The sequence below is a fragment of the Urocampus carinirostris genome, chromosome 12 (assembly GCF_059441175.1).
Source record: "Urocampus carinirostris isolate Australia breed hairy pipefish chromosome 12, RoL_Ucar_1.0, whole genome shotgun sequence".
Classification (NCBI taxonomy): Eukaryota; Metazoa; Chordata; class Actinopteri; order Syngnathiformes; family Syngnathidae; genus Urocampus; species Urocampus carinirostris.
The window spans coordinates 37,508,381-37,534,468 of NC_142360.1; the positions used below are offsets into that span (position 1 = coordinate 37,508,381).

The window sequence follows — 26,088 nt, forward strand, 5'->3', positions numbered from 1 at the left end:
CTGGATCGAGGAGAACTGTGCTTAAGTTCTACTCGGAGATGTTTTGCTTTCGGCCCCTTGAGGCTGAAAGGAGGCGTGCGAGTTTCCTGCAGGATATCGTGTCGAGAAAATTGATGCAGATTTAAGTTGTCATTTGGGTTGGGTAGGGTTACTTTAACTGGATTACTTTCAATGACTTTTGGATGACTCCAACACCAAATATGCTCATAAAAGACAAAAGAAACTCAATGTGAATAAAATGATGACTCACAACACGTGGTAAGCTTTCTCTCCTGGCTTTGATCTCTTTGATCTCCGGCAAAACGAACATCAAATGCGACAGAAACAAAATGAAAAGAAATCCAAACAGCTTGCCGACATCATTTTTGCCGTCACTCCCCAAGCCTGCACAAAATTTAATAATTTTATTCATATTTAGTTTCTTTTGTCTTTTATTAGCATATTTGGTATTGGAGTCATCCAAAAGTACCGTATTTTCTGCACTATACGGCGCACCGGGTTATGGGGCACACCCCCAAAAAATAGTTTTTGGTCCTATATCTTCCATACATAAAGCGCACCGGATTATAAGGCGCTACAATGGGACCGTGGACAAAACAGTCAGATGGTTCAGTCCAACTTATTACCGCCTTAACATTCCGAAAGCTTGCAAAGAAACAAATACGTGTCGTAGACACGTGCGGATGCGGTGTCCGTACGATGTCACTCAAATGCATCGTTCCATCATTCGGACGGTTAAAGTCTTGGGATTCAAGAAATGCCAACCATTCCTTACTTTCTATTTTCTTTTTCGCTCGCAACTTTACTGTGCATATGACAATAAACACTTGGAATTGAGTTTAATTTAAAAAAAGACCCATCATAGAAACATCGAGTTCAGTCTGAAACAAGATACAGGGAAAATATATAGCCGGAGTAGCTCACCGAAGTCGTTGCGTTCAATAATAATGTGCAGCCATGGTCCTCTTATATCCGTGAGTGTAGTCATTCCAGGAGCGTAAAATATTTACAAATACAGAATGGAAAACATGTTTGCTCTATGCCGTAGACAACCAAACTTGCTATTCACATTCATCTTTTTCGGCCAATTGCAGGCTTTGTTTTGCCCCTTTAGCCTATGCGAGCCTGTAAATGTTAAAAAGGATCCGCCCCTTTACCTGCGAATAACTTTAGCCAATAGTGACTGATTCAAATGATGATTGACACATTGGTTAGGAAATGAAACGCCGGTATATAAATCCCAGCATACACCGCGGACGACTTCGCCTTCGGAGGAAAATCTAGTCGGCGGCTGCTTGCCTTAGTTGCAAGACTTTGCGACTTAACATTGATCCATATATAAGGCGCACTGTATTATAAGGCGCATGGTCAGCTTTTGAAAAAAATAAAGGCTTTTAGGTGCGCCTTATAGTGTGGAAAATACGGTAATTGAAAGTAATCCAGTTAAAGTAACCATACCCAACCCTGGTTGTCATAAACTGTACCGTGGAAGCGGGACTGTAAAAATCTCCACTAAATCATTGTGTCACCTGATTTACAAAAGTGACTAATGTACAGTCCCTCACGGAAGTATTCTTAATAATCCAATGTCCACCTAAATGACTAACAATGACCGAGTGAACCCCAGTGTTTTAAGTCTCGGTTTAAATGAACCTGGTCTTTGATGGTAAAGGATTTTATACATTTGACTATAAAGGATTTTATACGATTGAATACAAGTTATCTATTGAGTTTATTGCAAGATATTCACTGACTGGGCTTTAGTTCAATGACAGGTCACGCTGTTCCAAATGCTGAATATTTTGACTAGGGAAGTTTGACAACAGGACTCTGACGGAGGGCAGCACGGCGGCGCAGTGGTTAGCGCGTATGCAGGCACAGTTCTAAGGTCTTGGGAACCTCCTGTGTGGGTTCAAATCCAGCTACCGGACATCCTGTGCGGAGTTTGTATGTTCTTGCCGTGATTGCGTGGGTTTCCTCTCACATTCCAAAGACATGCATTTCAGGTGGATTGTCTGTCCCTGTGTGCCCTGCGATTGGCTGGAAACCAGTTCAGGGTGTCCCCTGCCCACTGCCCGATGATTGCTGGGATGGGCTCCAGCACCCCCGCGACCCTACTGAGGATAAGCGGTGCAGCTAATGAGATGAGATGAGATGAGACTCTGACGGACGACGCCGTTGTTTTGAGGAACCACAGACATCGGGACGCCTGTCTCTGAGATTGTGAAGCCCACGTTGGGCTTCCTTGGCACACCCATGGGAGGAGCCGGCACACCATCTTGCGGGGAGACGTAGGCTAATAAGAAGAGAGCTAAAGGACTTCAGAAGACTCCAACGACACTAATTCGGCCGTTTTTGATGGAGTACACTTAGTTAAATTGTTAATTGTTTAATTCGAACAATTTGGTAATGGGTTCATTTTGATATTATTTCCCAACAATGGGCTCAGAGTATTGAGTGAGCAATATCAGATGGAGAGAGCATGTAACCACTGTAAGTCTACAAATACCTGGCTAGAAGACGAAAACTAGTCAGAGAAGCAACCAAGAGGCCCATGATAACATTAGATGACCTACAGCACTGGCGTCAAACAGGCGGCCCGCGGGCCAAATCAGGCCCGCTAAGGGATTCAATCCGGCCCGCGAGACAACACCTAGAGAAGCGCAAGAGAAGAACTAGCTGCAGGTTGAAATATGTCAACTTGATGTTGCCAAAGCCAGGTGCCTCCAACAAAGACACTGTACTTGTATTTCTTTCTCTCTCTCTCTCTCTCTCTCTCTCTCTCTCTCTCTCTTCCACCCCTTTTCTCCCACTCTCTGTCTCCGTCTCTTTCACTCTCTGTGTCATTCTTTCTCTTCCTTTGTTGCTCTTTGTCTCTTTCTTTCTCTGTGTCTTTCTAACTTCTTTTGCACTAACTTCATTTCTTCCTTTTCTCTCTTTTCTCTTTCTCTCTTCCTACCCTTTTCTCTTTTCTCCTCTTCTGTCTTTCTATTTCTCTTTGGATTCCTTTCTTCCTCTCCCTTTCTTTTCCTCCTTCATCTGGTAGTTATGTAGTGATTATTAAAAGAATTATTTCCAATTATTAGTAAGAAGTCTTTCACAACGCTGTGGAGGAATTTTGGCCCATTCCTCTCTGCAGGATTGTTTTAAATCTAGCAGGAACTGCCCGTTTCATGTCACACCACAGCATCTCAATTGGATTTGAATACGGACTTTGGCTGGGACCCTTCAGAACCTTTATTTAGGTTTTGAGGAGCCATTCAGAGGTGGACCTCCTGGTGTGTTGTCCTGCTGCATGATCCAAGAGGGCTTGAGTTTGACGGCACGAACTGATGGCCGGACCTTCTCCTTTAAGATCTTCTGGAGCATAGATTTGTTTTTTGGTGATTGACGAAATGGAATCAACCTTTCAAGACTACTTTTTGTATTTCCTATGGTTTGACGATCTGAAACCTTTGAGAGTATAAATATGCTCAGGAGCTAAAGCACTCGTCTTGAAATCCTTGATTTTTCTGTGAATACCACATCGCAAACGAGTTTTCAGGAGCACGGTTTTTGGTTAAGGTGCGCATGAGTGTCAGGTAGGTGCGACTTGCAGATGTTTGCATGTTGCGTGTGTCCGATAGTTGACCACTCATTCACCTCTTTTTCACTCAAACAAAACCAAACCGTGTCGTTAGAAAGGCGCACATTTATATTCTTTTTACATATTAGCTGCTTCGGGACTGAAGATCGCACGGCGCCGAAGTGTGTTACTCGAGTAAAAGTACTGTTACTTCAGAATAATATTACTCAGGTAGAAGTACAAAATAGACATCCAAACCAGGGTTGGGTAGGGTTACTTTAACTGGATTACTTTCAATGACTTTTGGATGACTCCAATACCAAATATGCTAATAAAAGACAAAAGAAACTAAGTAGGAATAAAATGACAAAGTTTTGGGCAGGCTAGGGGAGTAACGGCAAAAATGATATTGTCAGGGCGGACCAGAACAGAGCAGGAGACCCCAGAGCGTTCGTTACAAGTCTTTTATTTGGGGAAGCGTAGGGGTTAGCGGAAGACGCGATGACCGTCGAACGTCAGCAGCAACGCCGTGAAGACAACTTCGGGACACGTAGCCAATCGTAGCGTGGGACGGAAGCAGGTCGAGTTTACCGGGACTGGAGAGAAGATCGTAGCGTGGAACGGAAGCAGGTCGGATCGGAGGCAGGCAGAATCAGGTAAACAAGTCAAAAATACACAGGAAAATCAGGCGAGTCAAACGGGGTAAAAAGTAATCCTCCGACGAAGAGGTCTCCGCGTAGCATGCTTAAAAAGGGAACATAAACCAATCAGGAAGCGCATTCTAGCGCGCCAGATGATTACCCCAGGTGGCTCCACTTGGGTAATCATGACAGATATTGGCAAGCTGTTTGGATTGATTTTCATTTTGTTTCTGTGGCATTTGATGTTCGTTTTGCCGGAGATCCAAGAGATCAAAGCCAGGAAAGAAAGCTTACCACGTGTTGTGAGTCATCATTTGATTCATATTTAGTTTCTTTTGTCTTTTATGAGCATATTTGGTATTGGAGTCATCCAAAAGTCATTGAAAGTAATCCGGTTAAAGTAACCCTACCCAACCCTGTACCTACTAGAAGTAAAATCTTGGGCCTGGGTCCCACCTTAGTCTGAATTTCAAGCTTAAATTGTCAATCATTAAGTCAAGCTTCTCTATTGCCATTTTTTGTTGTTGTTATTGTTTGGATCAGGGTTGGGTAGGGTTACTTTAACTGGATTACTTTCAATTACTTTTGGATATTCCAATACCATATATGCTAATAAAAGACAAAAGAAACTAAATATGAATAAAATGATGACTCACAACACGTGGTGAGCTTTCTCTCCTGGCTTTGATCTCTTGGATCTCCGGCAAAACGAACATTAAATGAGACAGAAACAAAATGAAAAGAAATCCAAACAGCTTGCCAACATCATTTTTGCCGTTCCATGTGTTCCGTTACTCCCCAAGCCTGCACAAAATTGAGTCATTTTATTCATATTTAGTTTCTTTTGTCTTTTATTAGCATATTTGGTATTGGAGTCATCCAAAAGTAATTGAAAGTAATCCAGTTAAAGTAACCCTACCCAATCCTGAGTAGGTATCATGCCTCTGGGAATTGTCAGGACCAGAACAGAGACAATTTCGGAGCAGGACGTATATCGGCCCCGCCCCAAAACATACACAAAGCAGCAGAGAGAATCGAAATGAGAGGGGACACGTTGTTTATTTCATCCAAACGTTCAGTCGAGTTCCAAAGTTGTCCGGGCGACAGTGGCATTTATACTGTGTTCGGTCAGCGATGACGTGTTGTTTTTCTCTAGCTGGGCACTCGGTCCGAGTTGCGCTGACCCAGCCAAATTTTTATCAATTAAGCAAATAGTTGCAGTCCAAATTCTTATCAGTTAAGAAAATAGTTGGAGTCGCCCTGACCCAGCCAAAGTCCTGTCAGTTACGCACCTTCCAAACGTTTCTACTTTTATTCCACAATAACAGGACCCAATTGCGTTACGTTTCTCACAAGTTCTATTAAAGGAAAGAGGAAGCGCTGCACCCACGATCCGTTGTTCGCTAGGCGCGGGAAGCAGGTTGCTCTCGTACTGTGATTGTGATCCGAATACGGAAGTGGATCTTCCGTAGCGACCGATGGCGGTGTCAGGGGCGGAAAACTGGTCATTAGCCGGGACTGGAGAGCAAGACGTAGTTGGGGTTGCAAACGAGTCGTAAGCCGGGACGGGAGAGCAGACGTGATCAGGATCAAAACGGGTTGTAGCCGTAGACAAACAGGAGCAAAAACGGGACAGGCGGGGGTCAGGGTCAAAAAAGGCTTGCCTTGTATACACGTAGATTCGCAGACGGACTGACAATAGGGGATTGACAGGAGTCGGTTCAAATACTGACAGGGAGCCAATCCGAACCTGCGGCAGTTGGCGCCAAATGAGTGGGCACAGGTGATTCACATCAGAATGGTTTCAGTATGACAAATCATATTTAGATAGTAGAAGTGGCGTTAATCAGACTTTTGTGCACACATCGATGAAGCCCCTACTTCTTAGTGTTGGTTTTTGTACCTGGCAAATGAGTCTGTGTAGGCGGCCCTATACAGCAAATAGGCATCGTGAAGTTGTGTGGTACGGGTCGCGAGATATGGACAGATAGTAATAGGCCGTTTACTCTTCAACAGTGCTTATATATTTTTAAAAATGACACATCATCATTGTCTGGTCAGAGAGGGATGACGTTTCGTACAAATCATCGGATAAAATGTTATTTTGCAAGCAGAGCGCCCTTGTGTTCATGGAAAGTATTGTTTAGACATTGGAGATATCACAAATGCAAAAAGAAAAATAAAGCACCGAAGTGAAAGTTCTGCCTGAATCTGTTTTTTGGGGGGGGAAATTTTACTTTTCAAGAAATTTAGCAATATTCAACTGATGTTTACTCAACAATGGTAAAACCTAGAAAGATATTTTTAATTTCTAATGAAAGACGAGGTTTCAAGCTTTCTATTGATATGTCTTATGCTCATATAGATTAGGATCCCTTAACCGCTAGGGTCATAGGGGCACCATATCCTGTGGTGTGTCTTGGGCAAGTCCAGCCTGGTGGTCCCCATCCCTTCCTAGGCCAACATATGTTTCCACCTGGTCTCGAACTGAGGACGTGTTAGGCAAATGTGATCACCACTGCCTTACTAAAACACTACAAAACGAAATTTTCTGTAGGCCTGGAAAAAAAAGAGTCAAAATGGCCCAAAATGGCTGGCACCGACACTTCCCATTTGAGGGAAACAATACTCTTGCACTGAATTCATGGTTTTATCCAACACCTATTTTTTATAACTCACCAAAAACCTACACCCAACTCAAAAATTAAATAACTCCAATTATTTCCAATTATTAGTAATAAGTCTTTCACAACGCTGTGGAGGAATTTTTGGCCCATTCCTCTCTGCAGGATTGTTTTAAATCTAGCAGGAACTGCCCGTATCATGTCACACCACAGCATCTCAATTGGATTTGAATACAGACTTTGGCTGGGACCCTTCAGAACCTTTATTTTGGTTTTGAGGAGCCATTCAAAGGTGGACCTCCTGGTGTGTTGTCCTGCTGCATGATCCAAGAGGGCTTGAGTTTGACGGCACGAACTGATGGCCGGACGTTCTCCTTTAAGATCTTCTGGAGCCTAGATTTTTTTCTAACTAATATTTATAAAATGCAATACATTTCAAATGTAAATTCGATCAGATGAAACGTTTTGTGCTCATACAGTACTGTATTATTGTTTGGCGATGCGTTTCGTACACAAATACTACTAATCCCAGAATGCACCGCGAAAACTGGCAAGTGGTCGCTTTTTTATGTTCAGCAAACAATTGCCAAAGCTCCAATAAATCATAAGAAAATGTTTTAAATGAACTTCAAAACTGAAACCAATTTTGTGTCACAAAACATACTTATCTGTCTTCGAAGTTGTTTTGCTAGTGGCTAAAAGCTATCGACACGAGACTTCCGGACTACGGCGCCACGTGAGGGTCTAAAGTGGTCGCGTGCCTTTTACCCCTTTTGCAAACTTGGTCTTTTCGCTCTTAGCTGGTTTATTTCATTACACACAATTACAGAGGAAGCATAATACAAATAATCTTATGATTTTGCTTATGATTTATTGTATTCTTCTCGTAAATTACCACTTATTAAAAAGTTAAACCAAGCAAAACTGATTTAGGGTGACTATTTTGTTTGTTTGTTTGTTTGTTTGTTTGTTTGTACATGATTCAATTGTTTGTTTGTTTGTACATGATTCAAATTGAATCTTTTCTTCCGGCGCCGTCACGAATGGCAGCCACTCCAGCAGCTCCCGTGTTATTTTCGATTGTTCTCGATTGTTCTCAGCTCAGGGATGCTGCTGGAAATGTGAATTTCCCTTCGGGGATGAACAAAGTATCTATCTATCTATCTATCTATCTATCTATCTCAAAGTAATTAAACAACAAACAAAATCACCATTGAATGAGATGTGGTCCCTCTCAAACACAAAGGAGTTGATGGAGTGAAGAAGAAGAAGAAATCGAGCAGGTGTACCGTGTTATTGACTCTGTTTTTTCTTTTTGGACTCAATCATTGTCACTGTTTTACACTTTTCCTTCCCCTCATCACTAACTTTCTTGGGAGCCATTATTTATCCATCCATTATCTGTACCGCTTATCCTCAGGAGACATCCATAATAATGGACAAAAAAGGCAATAAAACAAACAAAATCCCAATAAAGTGAGATGTGGTCCCTCTCAAACACAACTGGTTCGTTGAGTGAACAAGAAGAAGAAATCGAGCGAGGCACCATCCCCATCTACTGTGTAAAAGACTCTGTTTGTTTGTTTTTTGGACTAGATCATTGTTGTCACGAGGAGACACCCATAATAATGTGCAAAAAAAGGCAATAAAGCAGACAAAATCACAATAAAATGAGATGTGGTCCCTCTCAAACACAACTCGTTCAATTGAGTGAACAAGAAGAAGAAATCGAGCGAGGCACCATCCCCATCTACTGTGTAAATGACTCTGTTTTTTGGACTAGATCATTGTTGTCGCGAGGAGACACCCATAATAATATACAAAAAAAAGGCAATAAAACAAACAAAATCACAATAAAATAAGATGTGGTCCCTCTCAAACACAACTGGTTCGTTGAGTGAACAACAAGAAGAAATCGAGCGGGGCACCATCCCCATCTACTGTGTAAAAGACTGTTTGTTTGTTTTTTGGACTAGATCATTGTTGTCGCAAGGGAAGACACCCATAATAATGTACAAAAAAGGCAATAAAACAAACAAAATCACAATAAAATGAGATGTGGTCCCTCTCAAACACAACTGGTTCGTTGAGTGAACAAGAAGAAGAAGAAATCAAGCGAGGCACCATCCCCATCTGCTGTGTAAATGACTCTCTGCTTGTTTGTTTTTTTGGACTAGATCATTGTTGTCGCAAGGAGACACCCATAATAATGTACAAAAAAAGGCAATAAAGCAGACAAAATCACAATAAAATAAGATGTGGTCCCTCTCAAAAACAACTGGTTCGTTGAGTGAACAAGAAGAAATCGAGCGGGGCACCATCCCCATCTACTGTGTAAATGACTCTCTGTTTTTTGGACTAGATCATTGTTGTCGCGAGGAGACACCCATAATAATGTACAAAAAAAGGCAATAAAGCAAACAAAATCACAATAAAATGAGATGTGGTCCCTCTCAAACACAACTGGTTCGTTGAGTGAACAAGAAGAAGAAATCGAGCGAGGCACCATCCCCATCTACTGTGTAAGACTGTTTTTTGGACTAGATCATTGTTGTCACGAGGAGACACCCATAATAATGTACAAAAAAAGGCAATAAAGCAGACAAAATCACAATAAAATGAGATGTGGTCCCTCTCAAACACAACTGGTTCGTTGAGTGAACAAGATGAAAGCGGGGCACCATCGCCACCGACTCTTCTCTCTTCTTCTTAGCATTATTTTGGCAGGGCAACGGCCCACGACCCACTAAAAACACTCACGCGTCCCACTTTTGGATCCCGACCCGCCAGTTGAGAAACACGGCAACCATTTATACCCAGAATCTACCAACACTATGATCCTATTGATTCTTTCTGGTAAGAGAAAAGTAGAACTTACTTTCAGAGCATTTGTCCAGCGAAGAATATTCCAGTGAGGATATCGCGCTTTCTTCTGGCTCTCTTTGCTGGGCTGATGTAAGAAAATCCTGCACATGAAGGAGGAGGGATAAGAAGGGGGGAGAATGGAGAGAGAAAGAAGAGGGGGGAGGAAAAAAATCCCTCGCATTCTGTGGATACTTGGCCAAAATCCCAGAATTCCACATGGCGCACATAAGGTTTCAATTTAAAAGACGATCCATCGGAGCGTTTTCTTTCCTATCCTGAAAAGATTCTTTCTTTTCGACAAACCCGAGTCCCGCTTTCGAGTGTCGTGACTCGGAATGTCGTTTTTTTTTGCTGTTAGTCGAGGAGCGTTTCGTCTTACAGACGTTGCAAAAGTGTTGCCCCCTAAGGATTTTTGTTTGACATATTTTGACATATTACACTATTTCACCCATAATAATGTACAAAAAAAGGCAATAAAGCAAACAAAATCACAATAAAATGAGATGTGGTCCATCTCAAACACAACTGGTTCGTTGAGTGAACAAGAAGAAGAAACTATATCAAGGCAGGTCATTTATATTTGTAAAGCCCTTAATCACAAAGAGTCTCAAAGGGCTGCACAGGTTATTACACAGACTATTTTTTCAGATTATTATTACATCATCCCCTGATCTGGAACCAACATGAGGGCAAGGAAAAACTCAAAAACCTCAAGATGAGCTTCAAACCTATTGATAAAAAACCCAGTTTTCAAAAATCCCACAACACAGTTGTAGGAACTTACCCAAAGTTTTCAAGATTTTATGATGTGCTAACAAATAAAATACTTCTAAGTAGGTGTTGCAAAAATATTAGCCCCTTTTGAGTTCATACTTAGGGGCAGCACGGAGGCGCAGTGGTTTGCGCATGTGCGGCACAGTTCATGTCTTGGGAACCGTGGGTTCAAATCCAGCTCCAGACTTCCTGTGCGGAGTTTGTATGTTCTCCCCGTGCTTGCGTGGGTTTCCTCCGGGCACTCCGGTTTCCTCCCACATTCTAAAAACATGCATGTCAGGTAAATTGGGCGGTCCAAATTGTCCCTAGGTGCGAATGAGCGAGTGAGTTGTCTGTCCCTGTGTGCCCTGCAATTGGCTGGCAACCAGTTCAGGTGTCCCTTGCCCACTGCCGATGATTGCTGGGATGGGCTCCAGCACCTCCGCGACCCTACTGAGGATAAGCGGTGTAGCTAATGAGATGAGATGAGTTCATACTTGGTACTACCTTTTGCCACAAGACTTTTTGGGTATGTCCCTATACATTTGGCCCATCCATCCATCCATTATCTGCACCACTCATCCCATCCCAGCTATCTACGGGCAGCGGCGCTGCCACGAGCGGCTGCCTTTTCCAGCAGCTGCCCTATTGTTTTATTGTCTGCTCCTATCTTCGGTGTTTTTTCTTCCCGTTTTGACAACTACACTATGGATTACTTCTATCCTATGGACATGGGTTTTAGCGCACAAAAAATGCGTGTATTCAAGGAATTTCAACTCCTTGCCCTGAAGAATTCTCGTGCCGGCGTGATGAAGGGGCCTATCGAGGAAGAGCCGGAGCTAGCGAAGCGGCTAGCGGCGTTATAAGTCTTCGGTACCGTCCGTAATCATGGTAAATGCGAACTCACGACCAAATAAGATCATCGAGTGCTGGTGGAAAACATCGAAGCGCACAGGGAGCGCGGTTGCTGTGTTTTGCGGAAACGTGGCTCACGTTTAGCATTACGGACGCTAACGTGTAGCCACCCGGAGCTACCCGGAGCAATCCGGCTTCAACGCCGCTAAACAGAGACACGAAAGCCGGGGGGAATCGGAGAGGAGGCGGACTTGCTAACACGAGGTGGTGTATCCCTGGATTTTCACAAAGAAAAGTTTTCCATCTGCCGCAGGGATGTCGAACTTTTGGACTGGCGTGACGTCATCCACTCCGCTACAAGCACCCCTAGGGCATCATGTTCATCTGTTAATAAACAACGGGGTAGACTGCTGGAAGTGTGAATTTCCCTACGGGGATGAATAAACTATCTATCTATCTATCTATCTAGACACGTAAACCCATTGGAATGGTCATTTTCAATCAGTGGTAAAAAAAATAGTCACACAAGAATTGTTATTTTTTTTTTAATATGCATCAATTTGAGGCGAGTCATTTTCAGTCTTAAATCATCCGAAAAAAATGATTAACTTGTGCTATAAAAATCATGAAATAAACTTGAGAAGATGCGCTTACATCATAGATATAAAAATAAGTCTCATCAGCAGAATAAATAGGTGCGCCACCAGGAGGTCTCCCCTGGAAAAAACGCTTCATTCATTTGCTTCTGTGCATACGTTGGTGCAGGTTATTGACATCGCAGTGTGTCCCCGAGAAATGCCGAGGTTAGGGTCTTTGGATCTGGGGGCCCCTACACGCCGTTTTTGACCAGCTCGAGGATGCCATTTTCGTTGATGATGAGCGTCGGGTGGAAGTCTCGGTCTTTCACGAGCTCTTCCAGGCCCTGAAAGAGCAAAGAGTTCAAGAGTTTTGATAGACGTGGCACCTAAAAGCCTTTATTTTTTTCAAAAGCTGACCATGCGGCTTATAATACAGTGCGCCTTATATATGGATCAATATTAAGTCGCAAAGTCTTGCAACTAAGGCAAGCAGATTTTCCCCCAAAGGCGAAGTAGTCCGCTGGGATTTATATACCGGCGTTTCATTTCCTAACCAATGTGTCAATCATCATTTGAATCCGTCACTATTGGCTAAAGTTATTCGGAGGTAAAGGGGGAGGATCCTTTTTATCATTTACAGGTTCGCATAGGCTAAAGGGGCGAAACAAAGCCTGCAATTGGCCGAAAAAGATGAATGTGAATCACACGTCGGGTTGCACTACGGCATAGAGAAAACATTTTTTACTATTCTGTATTTGTAAATATTTGACTCTCCTGGATTTACTACACTCACGGTTGTAAGAAGACCATGGTTACGTATCATTATGGAACGTGATGGCTGCAAGAGAACTTAGGTGAGCTACGCGGATTTATATTTTCCAGGTATCTTGTTTTAGATCGATCTTGATGTTTCTGTGATGAGTCTATTTTTAAACTCAATTCAATTCAAAGTGTTTATTGTCATATGCACAGTGAAGAACCCCGTTTCCCTGCACAATAAAATTCTTACTTTGCTGTCCACACAGTTGCCAGCAAAAAATAAAATGGAAACTAAGAAATGTTTGTTTGGGGACATTGTACGACACCGTTTCCGTACATGTCTGAGACACGTATTTGCAAGCTTTGGGAATGTTAAAGGGGTATTAAGTTGGACTGAACTATCTGACTGTTTTGTCCACGTTCCCATTGTAGCGCCTTATAATCCGGTGCGCCTTATGTATGGAAAATATAGGACCAAAAGACTATTTTTTGGGGGTGCGCCCTATAACCCGGTGCGCCTTATAGTGCAGAAAATACGGTAACTCATCTGTTTTGCATAGACAAGTCTTGCGTTAGAGAGTGAAGGATTTTATACATTTGACTATAAAAGATTTTATACGATTGAATACGAGTTACATTTATTGAGTGCAATAAAAATTTTCACCGAGTAGGCTTAAGTTCAATGAGCAGTGAAAGTTCAGGGCACCCTGGCCTGGTACGAAATGTTGTTTACGACGGGAGCTCACGTAAGACTGATAAGATAATCAGCGCATCCGGACGCAGAAAAGGCCCTGATGACGGAGGACGGCAGGCATTGTTATGATAAACGCTCTGCTGTTATGAGTTTTCCTGACATCGAGGCGAGGTGGTGGAGCCCACGTGGGGGCTTCCCTGGCAGGCCCATGGGAGGAGCCGGCACACCAGCGTGCAGAAAGACGTAGGCCCCAAAATGCTCATAAACACGTGCAAAAACATGCGTGAGTCACGGCTTTCGAGCGTCAGTAACGTTAACGCCGGAAAAAAATAATTCGTTAACCGCGTCAATTTAAAAAAAAACTCGTCTTTTTCCCGACACTTGCACAAGGTATGTGGTCTTACCTCCCCCCCGTAGGACACCAGTGGAGAGATCTCACATTTGATTGGTTGGTCCGTTCCGTCTTTCAGGCTGTTGGAACAGACAAGGAATTAAACGAGGGACTTCATCGAATTCTATGCAAGAGACCGAAAGACACCTCAGCGTTCCGATCAATTTTTTTGCAAAGAATCGATCGCGAGGGAGGAGAGAGCATTGATCAGAGGTCAGAATAGGAAGAATGGATCCCGAGCCTCCGCGTCCCATCCTTCCGATGATTACGGAAAATGAAAAAGAGTTGAAACGGAGAAAGTTCCGTGTTAGCGGAAGGAAGAGCAATCGTAAGGTTTCCCTGATTCGAGAGTTGGGATTAGCATGCGGCGCATGCTAAGGTCATGCTCTAGCCAGTCTAGCGTCTTTTTTCTGGATTGGGTCGAGTAGCATAGACAAAAGAAGGTGGAAAGTCGGATTTGGGGCTTTCGGCGTCGAGTACAGTTTGCTCTTCTATGGAATTCTAAACCTTCACCTAGCTTCTACGGAAGATCTAGAAAAAGTAAATGATGTTACATTTTTTAGTATAGGTTCAATCATGTGTGTCTCCCTCACTCTCTCTCTCCCTCCATCTCACCATCTCTCTCACTCTCTCACTTTCTCACTCTCATGTCTCTCTCTCTCTCTCCCTCTCCGTCTCACTCTCTCTCTCTTTCTCCCTCTCACTGTATCTCTAACTCTCACCATCTCTCTCACGGTCTCACTCACGCTCTCTCTCTTTCTCTCCATCTCACTGTCTCTCTCCCCCTCACTGTCTCCCACTCTCACACCGTCTCAATCACTCTTCTTTTCACTGTCTCTCAAGGTCTCTCTCACTCTCACTGTCTTTCTCACTCTCTCACCCTTTCGCTCTCTCTTCCTCTCGCTGTCTTTCTAACTCTCACCATCTCTCTCATGGTCTCACTCACTCCCTCTCTATCTCTACCTTTTCTTCTCACTGTCTCTCTCTCCCCCTCGCACAGTCTCACTCACTCTCTCTTTCACTGTCTCTCAAGGTCTCTCTCACTCTCACAGTCTTTCTCACTCTCTCACCCTTTCGCTCTCTCTTCCTCTCGCTGTCTTTCTAACTCTCACCATCTCTCTCATGGTCTCACTCACTCCCTCTCTATCTCTACCTTTTCTTCTCACTGTCTCTCTCTCCCCCTCGCACAGTCTCACTCACTCTCTCTTTCACTGTCTCTGTAGGTCTCTCTCACTCTCACAGTCTTTCTCACTCTCTCACACTTTCTCTCTCTCTCCCTCTCACTGTCTTTCTAATTCTCACCATCTCTCTCTCATGGTCTCACTCACTCCCTCTCTCTCGTTTCCTCTTCTTCTCACTGTCTCTCTCTCTCCCGCTCACCGTCTCCCACTCTCTCACCGTCTCAATCACTCTCTCTTTCACTGTCTGTCAAGGTCTCTCTCACTTTCACTGTCTCTCTCTCTTTCACCGTCTCACTCTCTCACTCACTTTCTCTTTCTTTCACTGTCTCACTCTCTCTGTCACCGCATCTCTCTCTCACCATCTCACTCTCTAGCTGTCTCTCTCTCTTGCCCTATTTCACTATCTCTCTCCCTATCTCACTCACTCTCACTGTCCCACTCACTCTCTCTTTCACTTTCATTCTCCCCTGACTGTCTCACTCTCTCTCACGTCTCTCAAGGTCTGTCTCACTTTCACCGTCTCTCTCTCTCTCTCACCATCTCACTCTCTCACTGTCCCTCTTTTCCTCTCTCACTATCTCTCTCCCCCTATCTCACTCTCTCTCACTGTCCCACTCTTCCTCTCCCTCTCATGGTCTAACTCTCTCGCTCACTTTCATTCTCCCTCTCACCATCTTACTCTCTCTCACCGTCTCTCAAGGTCTCTCCCACTCTCACCATCTCTCTCTCTCTCTCTCTCTCACCAACTCACTCTTTCATTGTCTCTTTCCCTATCTCACTCTCTCTCTCCCCATATCACTCTCTCTCTCTGTTCCACTCTAACTCTCCCTCTCTCTCTCACTCTCTTACTGTCTTAATCTCTCACCGTAACACACTCTCACACAGTCTCAATCTCTCTCTCTCTTGCTCGCTCGCTCGCTGTCTCATGCTCTCTCTCCCGCTACACACACAGTGTATTGCAATGAAGAAAATGCAGTAAAGTAAAACAATTAAAAATAATAGTTTTTTTAATTTAGATGGTACATACTAAAGTATTTATTGATATTTGTACCGTTTATGGTTCTTTTTTGTAAAAAACTAAAAAATATACGTATTATATATACACAGAATACTAAAAAAATAGTAATAATTCCTTTTGATTACAAAAACGTATAAAATAATTAAAGGAATCATTAAAAAAAAGAAAAATTGGCTTTGTATGAGTAGAAAAAAAAGTTTCAATGCAATAAAATAAAATGAATTATATACTTGTCATGGTCGCCGTGGCGACCGGTCTGCCCCGCCCCCTGGGCACCAGCTGAAGCAGATCAGCTAATTGAGTGGCTGCTACTTAAGGTTGGGTTGTGGGTATTGCGGGTGTTGGCTCATTACACCTTTTCCGTTCCGTTATACCTTGTCCTGTTTAGTTTGAGTCGGAGGAAACCTGTACCTGACCATTCTGAGTGTAAGAATGTTTTTGTTCTGTTTTGTCCCGGAGTTTTTGGACGACTTTTATTTTGGTAAATAAAAGTTTTGATCGTCACGCAATTGAGTTCTCCCTTCCTGCCTCCGTTCTGGTCCGGTCCCACCTCGTGACAATACTTACAGAACAATGGACATTTTTATGGTCCACTCAACCCACTGCACCACCGATATGGTTTAACGATCGGTAGTTATTACCCTAAATAACATTTTTTGGCACACTTCTCACTGTGGGTGTGGCCTGAAACTGAAAAAAACTGCACACACTACCAAAGTGGAGCAAACTGTACTTTCTGGCAGAAAATGGCCTCTTCAAGAAAATCAAAACCATCTGCATGCACTCAATAGCGCCTGGGGGGAGGGCGAATAATTACTTTCTGTTGCCATCATCTGTGACGGGGCCTGCAGCTTCAACTCTGGAAACATTTTAAAGACCCGGTATGAAGGAATGACACAAGGAGAGTGAGAGGGTGAACCCGAAATGAAAAAAAAAACATAGGAAGACCCTGGCCGACCGTCCCGCCAGGGTCTCGTAAACCTGTATTAATGGAAAACTTAAGACTATTTCTAGATATATCAAAAGACCGTATTTTCCGCACTATAAGGCGCACCTAAAAGCCTTTATTTTTTTCAAAAGCTGACCATGCGCCTTATAATACAGTGCGCCTTATTTATGGATCAACATTAAGTCGCAAAGTCTTGCAACTAACTTGCAGCCGCCGACTAGATTTACCCCCCGAACGCCAAGAAGTCCGCGGTGTATGCTGGGATTTATTTACCGGCGTTTCATTGGCTAACCAATGTGTCAATCATCATTTGAATCGATCACTATTGGCTAAAGTTATTCGGAGGTCAAGGGCAGGATCCTTTTTATCATTTACAGGCTGGCATTGGCTTGAACGGCAAAACAAAGCCTGCAATTGGCCGAAAAAGACATGTCAATCATCAGTTGAATCGATCACCATTGGCTTAAGTTATTCGGAGGTCAAGGGGCGGATCCTTTTTATCATTTACAGGCTGGCATTGGCTGAAGCTGCAAAACAAAGCCTGCAATTGGCCGAAAAAGATGAATGCGTATAGCACGTGGCTGACGGCATACAAAAAGCATTTTTTACTATTTTGTATTTGTAAAAATTTTATTCTCCTGGATTTACTAAACTCACGGATATAAGAGGACCAGGGCTGCACATTATTATGAACACAACGACTTCGGTGAGCTACTCCGGCTATATATATTATCCCAGTATCTTGTTTCAGACTGAACTCGATGTTTCTGTGATAAGCGGTGCAGATAATGGATGGAATGGAGTGTCTATTTTTAAATTAAACTCAATTCCAAGTGTTTATTGTCATATATACAGTAAAGTTGCGAGTGAAAAAGAAAATAGAAACTAAGGAATGGTTGGCATTTCTTGAATCCCAAGACTTTAACCTTCCGAATGATGGAACGATGCATTTGAGTGACATCGTACGGACACCGCATCCGCACGTGTTCTCGACACGTATTTGCGTCTTTGCAAGCTTTGGGAATGTTAAGGGGGTAATAAGTTGGACTGAACCATCTGACTGTTTTGTCCACGTTCCCATTGTAGCACCTTATAATCCGGTGCGTCTTATGTATATCAAAAATAGGACCAAAAACGATTTTTTCGGGGTGCGCCCTATAACCCGGTGCGCCTTATAGTGCGGAAAATAAGGTAACTCTTGTGGTGTAAGACTTATGTGTCAAGGAGTGATGGATCCCAAAAGTTCTTTAACTTGATTTTGGAGCATTGTTTCATAGACAGATATTTTCAAGGACTTATTTCTTGTTTAAACATGGCTTGTTGGTCTAGTGGCATGATTCTCGCTTTTATATGATTAAATAAAATGTACATTTATGGAGTGCAATGAAGATTTTTCACAGAGAAGGCTTAAGTTCAATGGCAGGTCGCGCCGTTCCAAATGCGAATGTTTGGTTTAGTTCTGTTGATAACATAATTCTGACGCAGGTGGCGGGCGATGTTTGGAGAACAGGGCCCTGATGACGTGAAACGCTTGGTGCTGTTTTGAGTTTCTTCAGACAGCGTGGCGACGAGGTGGAGTCTACATGGGCGTTCCTGGCCCGCCGCATGGGGGTGGCCGACACGCCAGCGTGGGAGAGAGACGTGGGCATAGGAAGAACTTCAGAAGATCGGAGAACGAGAGGGACAATCGAAAAGGAGGCTCGATGAAGCCTCGAGCGACAATAATTCGGCTAATTCGATGGAATTCACTTAGTTTATTATTTAAGAAATTAAATCTGCCCCCGTGTGGAAATGCCAGTCTTTTGTTGATTTTCCTTAAAAGAAACAAGCATGCATTGTTGGGTGAACGAAGGTTATGTTTGGTTAATGGAGTCAGATAACTCATTGGAACAATTTGGTAAACGATACATTTGTAATATATTTAATTCCCAACATCCCCAAGTTGAAGATTTTTCAACTCTCGGGGAGCAGGAAAAAAAGTCGAGCACCAAGCATTCAACGCAGAAAACCTGCCCGGCGCTTTGGTGGACACGTGCCTTCACTTTAGCAGATTACAATAACCTCCTGTGAACCCTTGAAGAAGAACCGGCATCCTGTCAGTTCAGCGATCACGAAAGCTGGATTACTGTTATTTAATACAATAATTTTCCAAATCACTGATATCCATCCATCCATTATCTGCGCCGCTTATCCTCAGCAGGGTTGCGGGGGCGCTGGAGCCCATCCCAGCTATCTTCGGGCAGTGGGTAGGGGACACCCTGAACTGGTGGCCAGCCAGTCGCAGATCACACAGGGAGAAACAATTCACACCTAGGGACAATTTGAACCGGCCAATTAACTTGACATATATGTTTTTGGAATGTGGGAGAAAACCCATGCAAGCGCGGGGGAGAACATGCAAACTCCACACAGGAGGTTTGATCTCATGACGTCAGAACTGTGCCGCACACCTGCTCACTACTGCGCCGCCATGCTGCCCCCAAATCACTGAGATGATAATGAATTTTAAATACATTTGGAACTAGGGCTGCAACAACGAATCGTTAAAATGGATTAAAATTGATGATTCAAAGCGTCGGCAATGAATTTCTTCAGATTCGTTGTGTCGCTTGATTTATGTGCCACTCAATGCAAATAAGGGTGTATTAAAATTTGTTGTGACAATGAGAAGACATGCTTGTAGTACCACTTTGATCCAGCGGAGGGTGACTCGAGACCATATTTTGTAGTGTGGCTTACTCTTGGTTTGGCGATAAACTTGAAGTAGCGCTTTAATATTTGGTGATTGAGGAGGACCTTTTTAAAAAGTACACTTTTTTTTTACGGGGTAGCATGCCCCTGGATCCCTTAGACCAGGAGTATTCACATTTTTTCATCAAGCAGGTTACTTATAAAATGACCAAGTCAAAATGATCTAAAAAAAATGGAGATTGAAGGGCAGTCTCGCTTTAATAAAGTGTCCTAATTAGTGGAATTAAATGCTCACAATACTTATCAATGCAAATCCAGCTACCAGCCTTCCTGTGCGGAGTTTGCATGTTCTCCCACATTACCAAAGCATGCATGGAAGGTTAAGCCATAACTCAAAATGGTCCCTGGGTGTGACTGAGCAAGTGAGTTGTCTGTCTCTGCGACCGACTAGCACCCAGTTCAAGGGTGTTCCCCGCCCACTGCCCGAAGATAACTGGGATGGGCTCCAGCACACCCGTGACCCTACTGAGGATAAACAGTGCAGATTATAATCATCATAGTCTAGATATCAGTATTTTTTACTCAATTTGGGGGTAATAATTTGGAGCTCTCCAGTTCGTTACTGCAGCATGAGAATAGTGGACGTTTATGCTAACATGCCACGTTTGACCACCAGATGGCAGCGTATCCCAATCAATACACTACACTGAATACACCTCTCCTCCAGATTCTTCACCCACCAGGGTCTCACAAAATTTTATGGGAAACTATAAACTGATAAACCACAAGAGGGCACCTGGGGATGGCAGGAATACGAGTTCCGTTCTCGTCGATAAAATGGCCGCCGGCGTTGAGGACCCATCGGTGGTGCAGGGACATGAGGGCGTGTCTCGCGGTTGTGGGCGTGTCCTTCCCGTCCTGCCGGTCGGCGTTCTTTAACGGGGAAAACTCGTCTTCTCTCAGCACCTCGTATACCACGAACGTCCTGTAGGGGGATGTATAGAGTCAAAGCTATTCTAAAAAGACTTCTTGTATTGTATTTTTTTTGCTTAAATGGAATGTTTACAATGAAAAAAAAATGGATACAAGAGTCCCCTGGGAAACGACCCAGCCTTACGACGTTTTCACTTTAAATCAGAGTTTCTCAATCGGTGGGTCGGGGATTCTCACACATTCTCAGCGCACAAGAAAATCTAGCCAGCGCACAAAAGTGAGGGCTCAAAATTACGAATTAAGAAGCGACTCAAGTCAAAGTTACAGTGCATGAAGGTCAAAATACACAGGTTCCCCTGACGTTGTGTCCTAAATGCGGTATTTTGAAGTCGAGTCGGAGTAGAACGAAGTTGAGTAAAGTTAGTAGAGTTTGTCGAGAACCGGCTTCTTCGGCTCGGCTCACCAAAAGGAACCGGCTCTTTCGGGTCCTAAACGGCTCTTCGGGTTGTTTTTGCTTCTTTAATCCCAACATGACCAAATATGATATAAAATGATGCACAAAATGACTTAAATGAAGGGGGGAATAGACACTCAACAGTAGATGACGATAATGCCCTGCTAGATATATTCAACCTCTTCAGTCAATCGGCGTATTAGAGAGGGACCACATCTCATTTCATTGTGATTTTGTTGGTTTTATTGACTTTTTTTGCCCATAAGAATGAGTCCAGGGAAAGTGAGTGATAACGAGAAAGAAAAGTGAAAATCAGAGACAACAATGTTTAAATCCAAGAAGGAAATACAAAATGGTGTGCAAATGTCATTGAAAAGCTGTTTAAAAATATTTTCAGCGTTTTTAATTACATAAATAAGCAGTTATCGATGTTAAGGTACACACTTCAGTAATGTTTTGAATTTCTTTTAGTTTTCTTGTCCTTTGTAAAAGAGATTTTAATATTAGACACCTGCAATGAAGATTGGGTAAGTGTGAAGCACATTGTAAAGCGCTTTGAGAAGTCTTCATTGGCTTGAAAAGCGCTATATCAGGGGTGTCAAACTCAATTTAACTCGGGGGCCACACAATAGAACAAACATTCTGTCGGGGGCCGGAGTAGTAGATTAAAGAGAAAGAAAAGAGAGATAAAGAAATAAGAAAAAGAGGGAGGGAAAAGGAGAGAGGGCAGGACAAAGAAAGAAAGAGAGAGAGAGGGAGAGAGCGTGAGAAAGATAAAAAGTCGTGAGAGAGGGGGAAAAGAAAGGGAGAGGAAGAGAGAAATCCAAAGAGAAATAGAAAGACAGAAGGAGAGAAAAAAGAAAAGAGAAAAGAAAGCGCAAAGGGTAGGAAGAGAGAAAGAGAAAAGAGAGAAAAGGAAAAAGGGAAGTTAGAGCAAAAGAGGTTAAAAGACACAGAGAGAGAAAGAGACAAAGAGCAACAAAGGAAGAGAAACACACAGAGAGTGAAAGAGACAGAGTGGGAGAAAAGGGGTGGAAAAGAAAGAAAGAAAGAAAAAGAGAGAGAGAGAGAGAGAATTAAATACAAGTACAGTGTCTTAGAGGCATCTGGCTTTGGCAACATCAAGTTGACTTATTTCAACCTGCAGCTTGTTTTTCTCTTGCGCTTCTCTTAGTGTTGTCTCACGGGCCGGATTCAATCCCTTAGCGGGCCCGATCTGGCCCGCGGTCCGCCTGTTTGACACCTGTGCGCTATATAAATGCAGACCAATTACCATTTTTTTACCATTTCATAGGACGCCATTTTGTTACTTTGACTATTATTGCGTACTGTTGTTATTTGTTTTGAAGATTACACCATTGTCGCTATCAGCCAATCATGTTGCTGTTCTTTGACTCCCACACCCTTTGCTTTTGTAACCTAGGATACGAAATAAACAGCTCAGCGGAGAGCCTCTAGAACAGGTTGGCATCTCTTCTCTTCCTGCCCAACATCCATTGATGTCTTCTCTCCTTATTTGGAGTGTCTGCTAAAGTTGAACTTTATCATAAGAGAAGCAAAAGTTGCTCACTTGGCAAACTGGAAGATGTCGAACACAAACTTTTCCATTTTAATTCCATTGGGTTTGTCAGGGGTGACGAGTCGACCCTGCTGGTCCACGAACGGGATCTTCTTCCGGGCCACGTGGTGCTGAAGCTGCGGTTCGTACTTCCTGTTGAGGGACAACAACAATAAAACGCAAACAAAGGTAAAAAAAAAACATTTTTATGGTCTTACTCTACGATGTCTTTCAGGAAAGCGAAGCTAAAGAAGTGATTAGCGATGTTGCCCGCGTTAAACATGAGGCGACCGTCGGCGCTTCGCTTCTCGGCCGTCGCTAAGGTGATCTCGCTGTACTCTACAACCTGGTAGAGTCCGTCCACCTTGCAAACTACGCCCACAGCCTCTGTCGGGTTGCTTTTCTCTACCACCTGCAAGGAAGATCGACCTGGTTACTAGGGGACTTCTTGTGAGATACACAAACAAAAATACATTAACCGTTTATTTCTAAAGTAGCATTTTAGCGTGTGACGTCATCCACTCCGCTGTTGCTAAACTACAGCACCCTGAGGCCATCCTGTTAATCTGTTAATAATCAACACAAGGATACTACTGGAAGTGTGAATTTCCCTATAGGGATGAATAAAGTATCTATCTATGTCCCAATGGTCCTTTAGCACTTAACAGATACGGGACCTCACTGTAATTTACACGTTACAATAACCTCCTGTCAACCCTCGAAGAAGAACCGGCATCCTGTTTGTGTTTGACACATTCCAGTTTGCCAAGGATTGTTTTTTCCCACTTTTGGTAGTGTTAGGAATTAAATATTAAAATGTATCGTTTACCAAATTGTTCGAATTAGTTATCTGACTCCATTAACCAAACACAACCTACATTCACAATGCGCGCTCGTTTCTTAAAGAAAAAGATGACAAGAATAGCCGACATTTTCACACAGGGGCAGATTTAATTTCTTAAACAATTTAACGAAGTGAACTCCATCAAATATGGCCGAATTAGTGTCGCTCTCTGTCAAGCCTCCTCTGAAGTTCTCAGCCTATCTTCTCCCGGCCCACGTCTTTCTGCAAGCTGGTGTGCCGGCTCCTCCCATCGGCGTGCCAGGGAAGCCCCACGCGGGCTCCAGTACCTCAGAGACGAGCGTCCCGATGTCTCTGGTTCCTCAAAACAATGGAGAGCGTTTATCAAAACAATGCCTGCCGTCCTCCGTCATCAGGGCCCCTGCGCGTCCAGATGCGCTGACTATCTTATCAGCCCCATGTCAGCTCCCGCCACTCCTGTAAACAACATTTCCTACCAGGCCAGGGTGCCCTGAACTTTCACTCCTCATTGAACTTAACCCTACTCAGTAAGAATCTTCATTGCACTCAATAAATGTAACTTGTATTCAATCTTATAAAATCCTTTATAGTCAAATGTATAAAATCCTTCAGTAGGCAAAAGTCTTCTATTGTTGTTGTCCCTCATCAGGGAATATGAACTGAAGCTTCAGCACCACGTGGCCCAGAAGATACCATTCGTGGACTAGCAGGGTCAATTTGTCACCAAACCTAATAGTTGGTCACGATTGGGCAACAGGTGACGAATTATCTGGTATGTTTTTCCTATAAGGCGAAAACTGTGACGTAACATTAGGCTGTGATCAATCCGATAACAGTCAACCTGAAAATTATCGTGTTCCCTTTGAAGGATTTTATCCATTTGACTATAAAGGATTTTATATGATTGAATACAAGTTACGTGTATTGAGTGCAATGAAGATTTTCACCGAGTAGGCTATAGTTCAATGACAGGTTGCGCCATTCCGAATGCAGAATATTTTGTCTAGTTCTGTTGATAACAGGACTCTGACGGAGGACGGCAGGCGATGTTTGGAGAACAAGGCCCTGATGACGTAGAAACGCTCAGTGTTGTTTTGGTTAATTCCAGACATCGCGGCGCTCTTCTCCGAGGTGGTGGAGCCTGGGGGGCTTCATTGGCACGCCCATGGGAGGAGCCTGAACACCAACTTGTGGAGAGGCGTGGGCCGAGAGGAGAAAAAGGCTGGAAGACTTCAGAAATGCTGTGCAGATCCTCCACCAAAAAAATAAAATAAAAAAGTAGCGAGAGGGAAGCCTGGCCCAACTTAAAGACTAACATTTTATGCCCGAAATTCGGGCCCGGTTCGGGTTTGGTCCCAAGATCTTACCTTTTACCTCTTGATCACTTTGTCATGTGAGCAAGGGATGGGATAGCTTAACATCAGTCGCATGGCTCGGCATGTGTCCAGGCTGTTTATACCGGCTTCTGAATTTTAGCAAGTATGAGAACTGAGAACTCTGCATGTTAAAGCCAATTTAATTAATATCGACTAGGGTAGCTTGATTAGGATTGATGGCTGCGGTCACCATGTGTTACTTTTCTGTACTGGACATTTCCCCGTTTTTTTTTTCTTTTTTAATGTAAGAAATTGATGCAAATGAGTTTATTTTTAAGGCTGTTTAAGCCAGTGGTTTATAATCCGGTGCGGCTTGTACAAAAACAAAGTTGAGTTGAATTTGTGCATGCTCCTTCTAATCAGGTGCATCCTGTAGTCCGGAATTTACGGTAATGCAACTAAAATACCGTATTTTCCACACTATAAGGCGCACCGGGTTATAGGGCGCACCCCAAAAAATAGTTTTTGGTCCTATTTTTGACATACATAAGACGCACCGGATTATAAGGCGCTACAATGGGAACGTGGACAAAACAGTCAAATAGTTCAGTCCAACTTATTACCTCCTTAACATTCCCAAAGCTTGCAAAGAAGCAAATACGTGTCGTAGACACGTGCGGATGCGGTGTCCGTACGATGTTACTCAAATGCATCATTTCAAATATCATTCGGAAGGTTAGTCTTGGGATTCAAGAAATACCAACCATTCCTTAGTTTCTATTTTCTTTTTCGCTCGCAACTTTACTGCGCATATGACAATAAACACTTGGAATTGAGTTAAATTTAAAAATAGACACTCCATTCCATCCATTATCTGCACCGCTTATCACAGAAACATCGAGTTCAGTCTGAAACAAGGTACAGGGATAATATATATAGCCGGAGTAGCTCACCGAAGTCGTTGTGTTCAGCCACGGTCCTCTTATATCCGTGAGTTTAGTAAATCCAGAAGAATAAAATATTTACAAATACAGAATAGTAAAAAAATGCTTTCTGTATGCCGTCAACCACGTGCTATACACATTCATTCAGCCAATTGCAGGCTTTGTTTTGCCGCTTCAGCCTATGCTAGCCTGTAAATGATAAAAAGGATCCGCCCCTTGACCTCCGAATAACTTTAGCCAATAGTGATCGATTCAACTGATGATTGACACGTCTTGTTTGGCCAATTGCAGGCTTTGTTTTGCCGTTCAAGCCAATGCCAGCCTGTAAATGATAAAAAGCATCCTCCCCTTGACCTCTGAATAACTTTAGCCAATAGTGATCCATTCAAATGATGATTGACACATTGGTTAGCCAATGAAACGCCGGTAAATAAATCCCAGCATACACCGCGGACTACTTGGCGTTCGGGGGAAAATCGAGTCGGCGGCTGCAAGT

General features: G+C 43.2%; 2 protein-coding genes across 2 annotated transcripts in view; both read right to left on the reverse strand.

Annotated features, from left to right (window-relative positions):
* Positions 1–9,770, reverse strand: part of LOC148355877 (discoidin domain-containing receptor 2-like) — a 69,092-nt gene extending 59,322 nt beyond the window's left edge. The window contains exon 1 of the mRNA XM_088349055.1: positions 9,709–9,770. The gene's annotated coding sequence lies outside the window, so the exon portion shown is untranslated. The remainder of the gene's footprint in view (positions 1–9,708) is intronic.
* Positions 9,771–11,838: 2,068 nt separating this feature from the next.
* The window catches only part of uap1 (UDP-N-acetylglucosamine pyrophosphorylase 1), a 40,775-nt gene continuing 26,525 nt past the window's right edge, over positions 11,839–26,088 (reverse strand). The window contains exons 6-11 of the mRNA XM_088348793.1: positions 22,728–22,921; positions 22,522–22,662; positions 20,361–20,549; positions 16,742–16,783; positions 13,739–13,805; positions 11,839–12,225 (exon numbers count right to left, since the gene is read on the reverse strand). Of these exons, the coding sequence (XP_088204919.1) occupies positions 12,133–12,225; positions 13,739–13,805; positions 16,742–16,783; positions 20,361–20,549; positions 22,522–22,662; positions 22,728–22,921 (726 nt within the window). The 3' untranslated portion in view covers positions 11,839–12,132. The remainder of the gene's footprint in view (positions 12,226–13,738; positions 13,806–16,741; positions 16,784–20,360; positions 20,550–22,521; positions 22,663–22,727; positions 22,922–26,088) is intronic.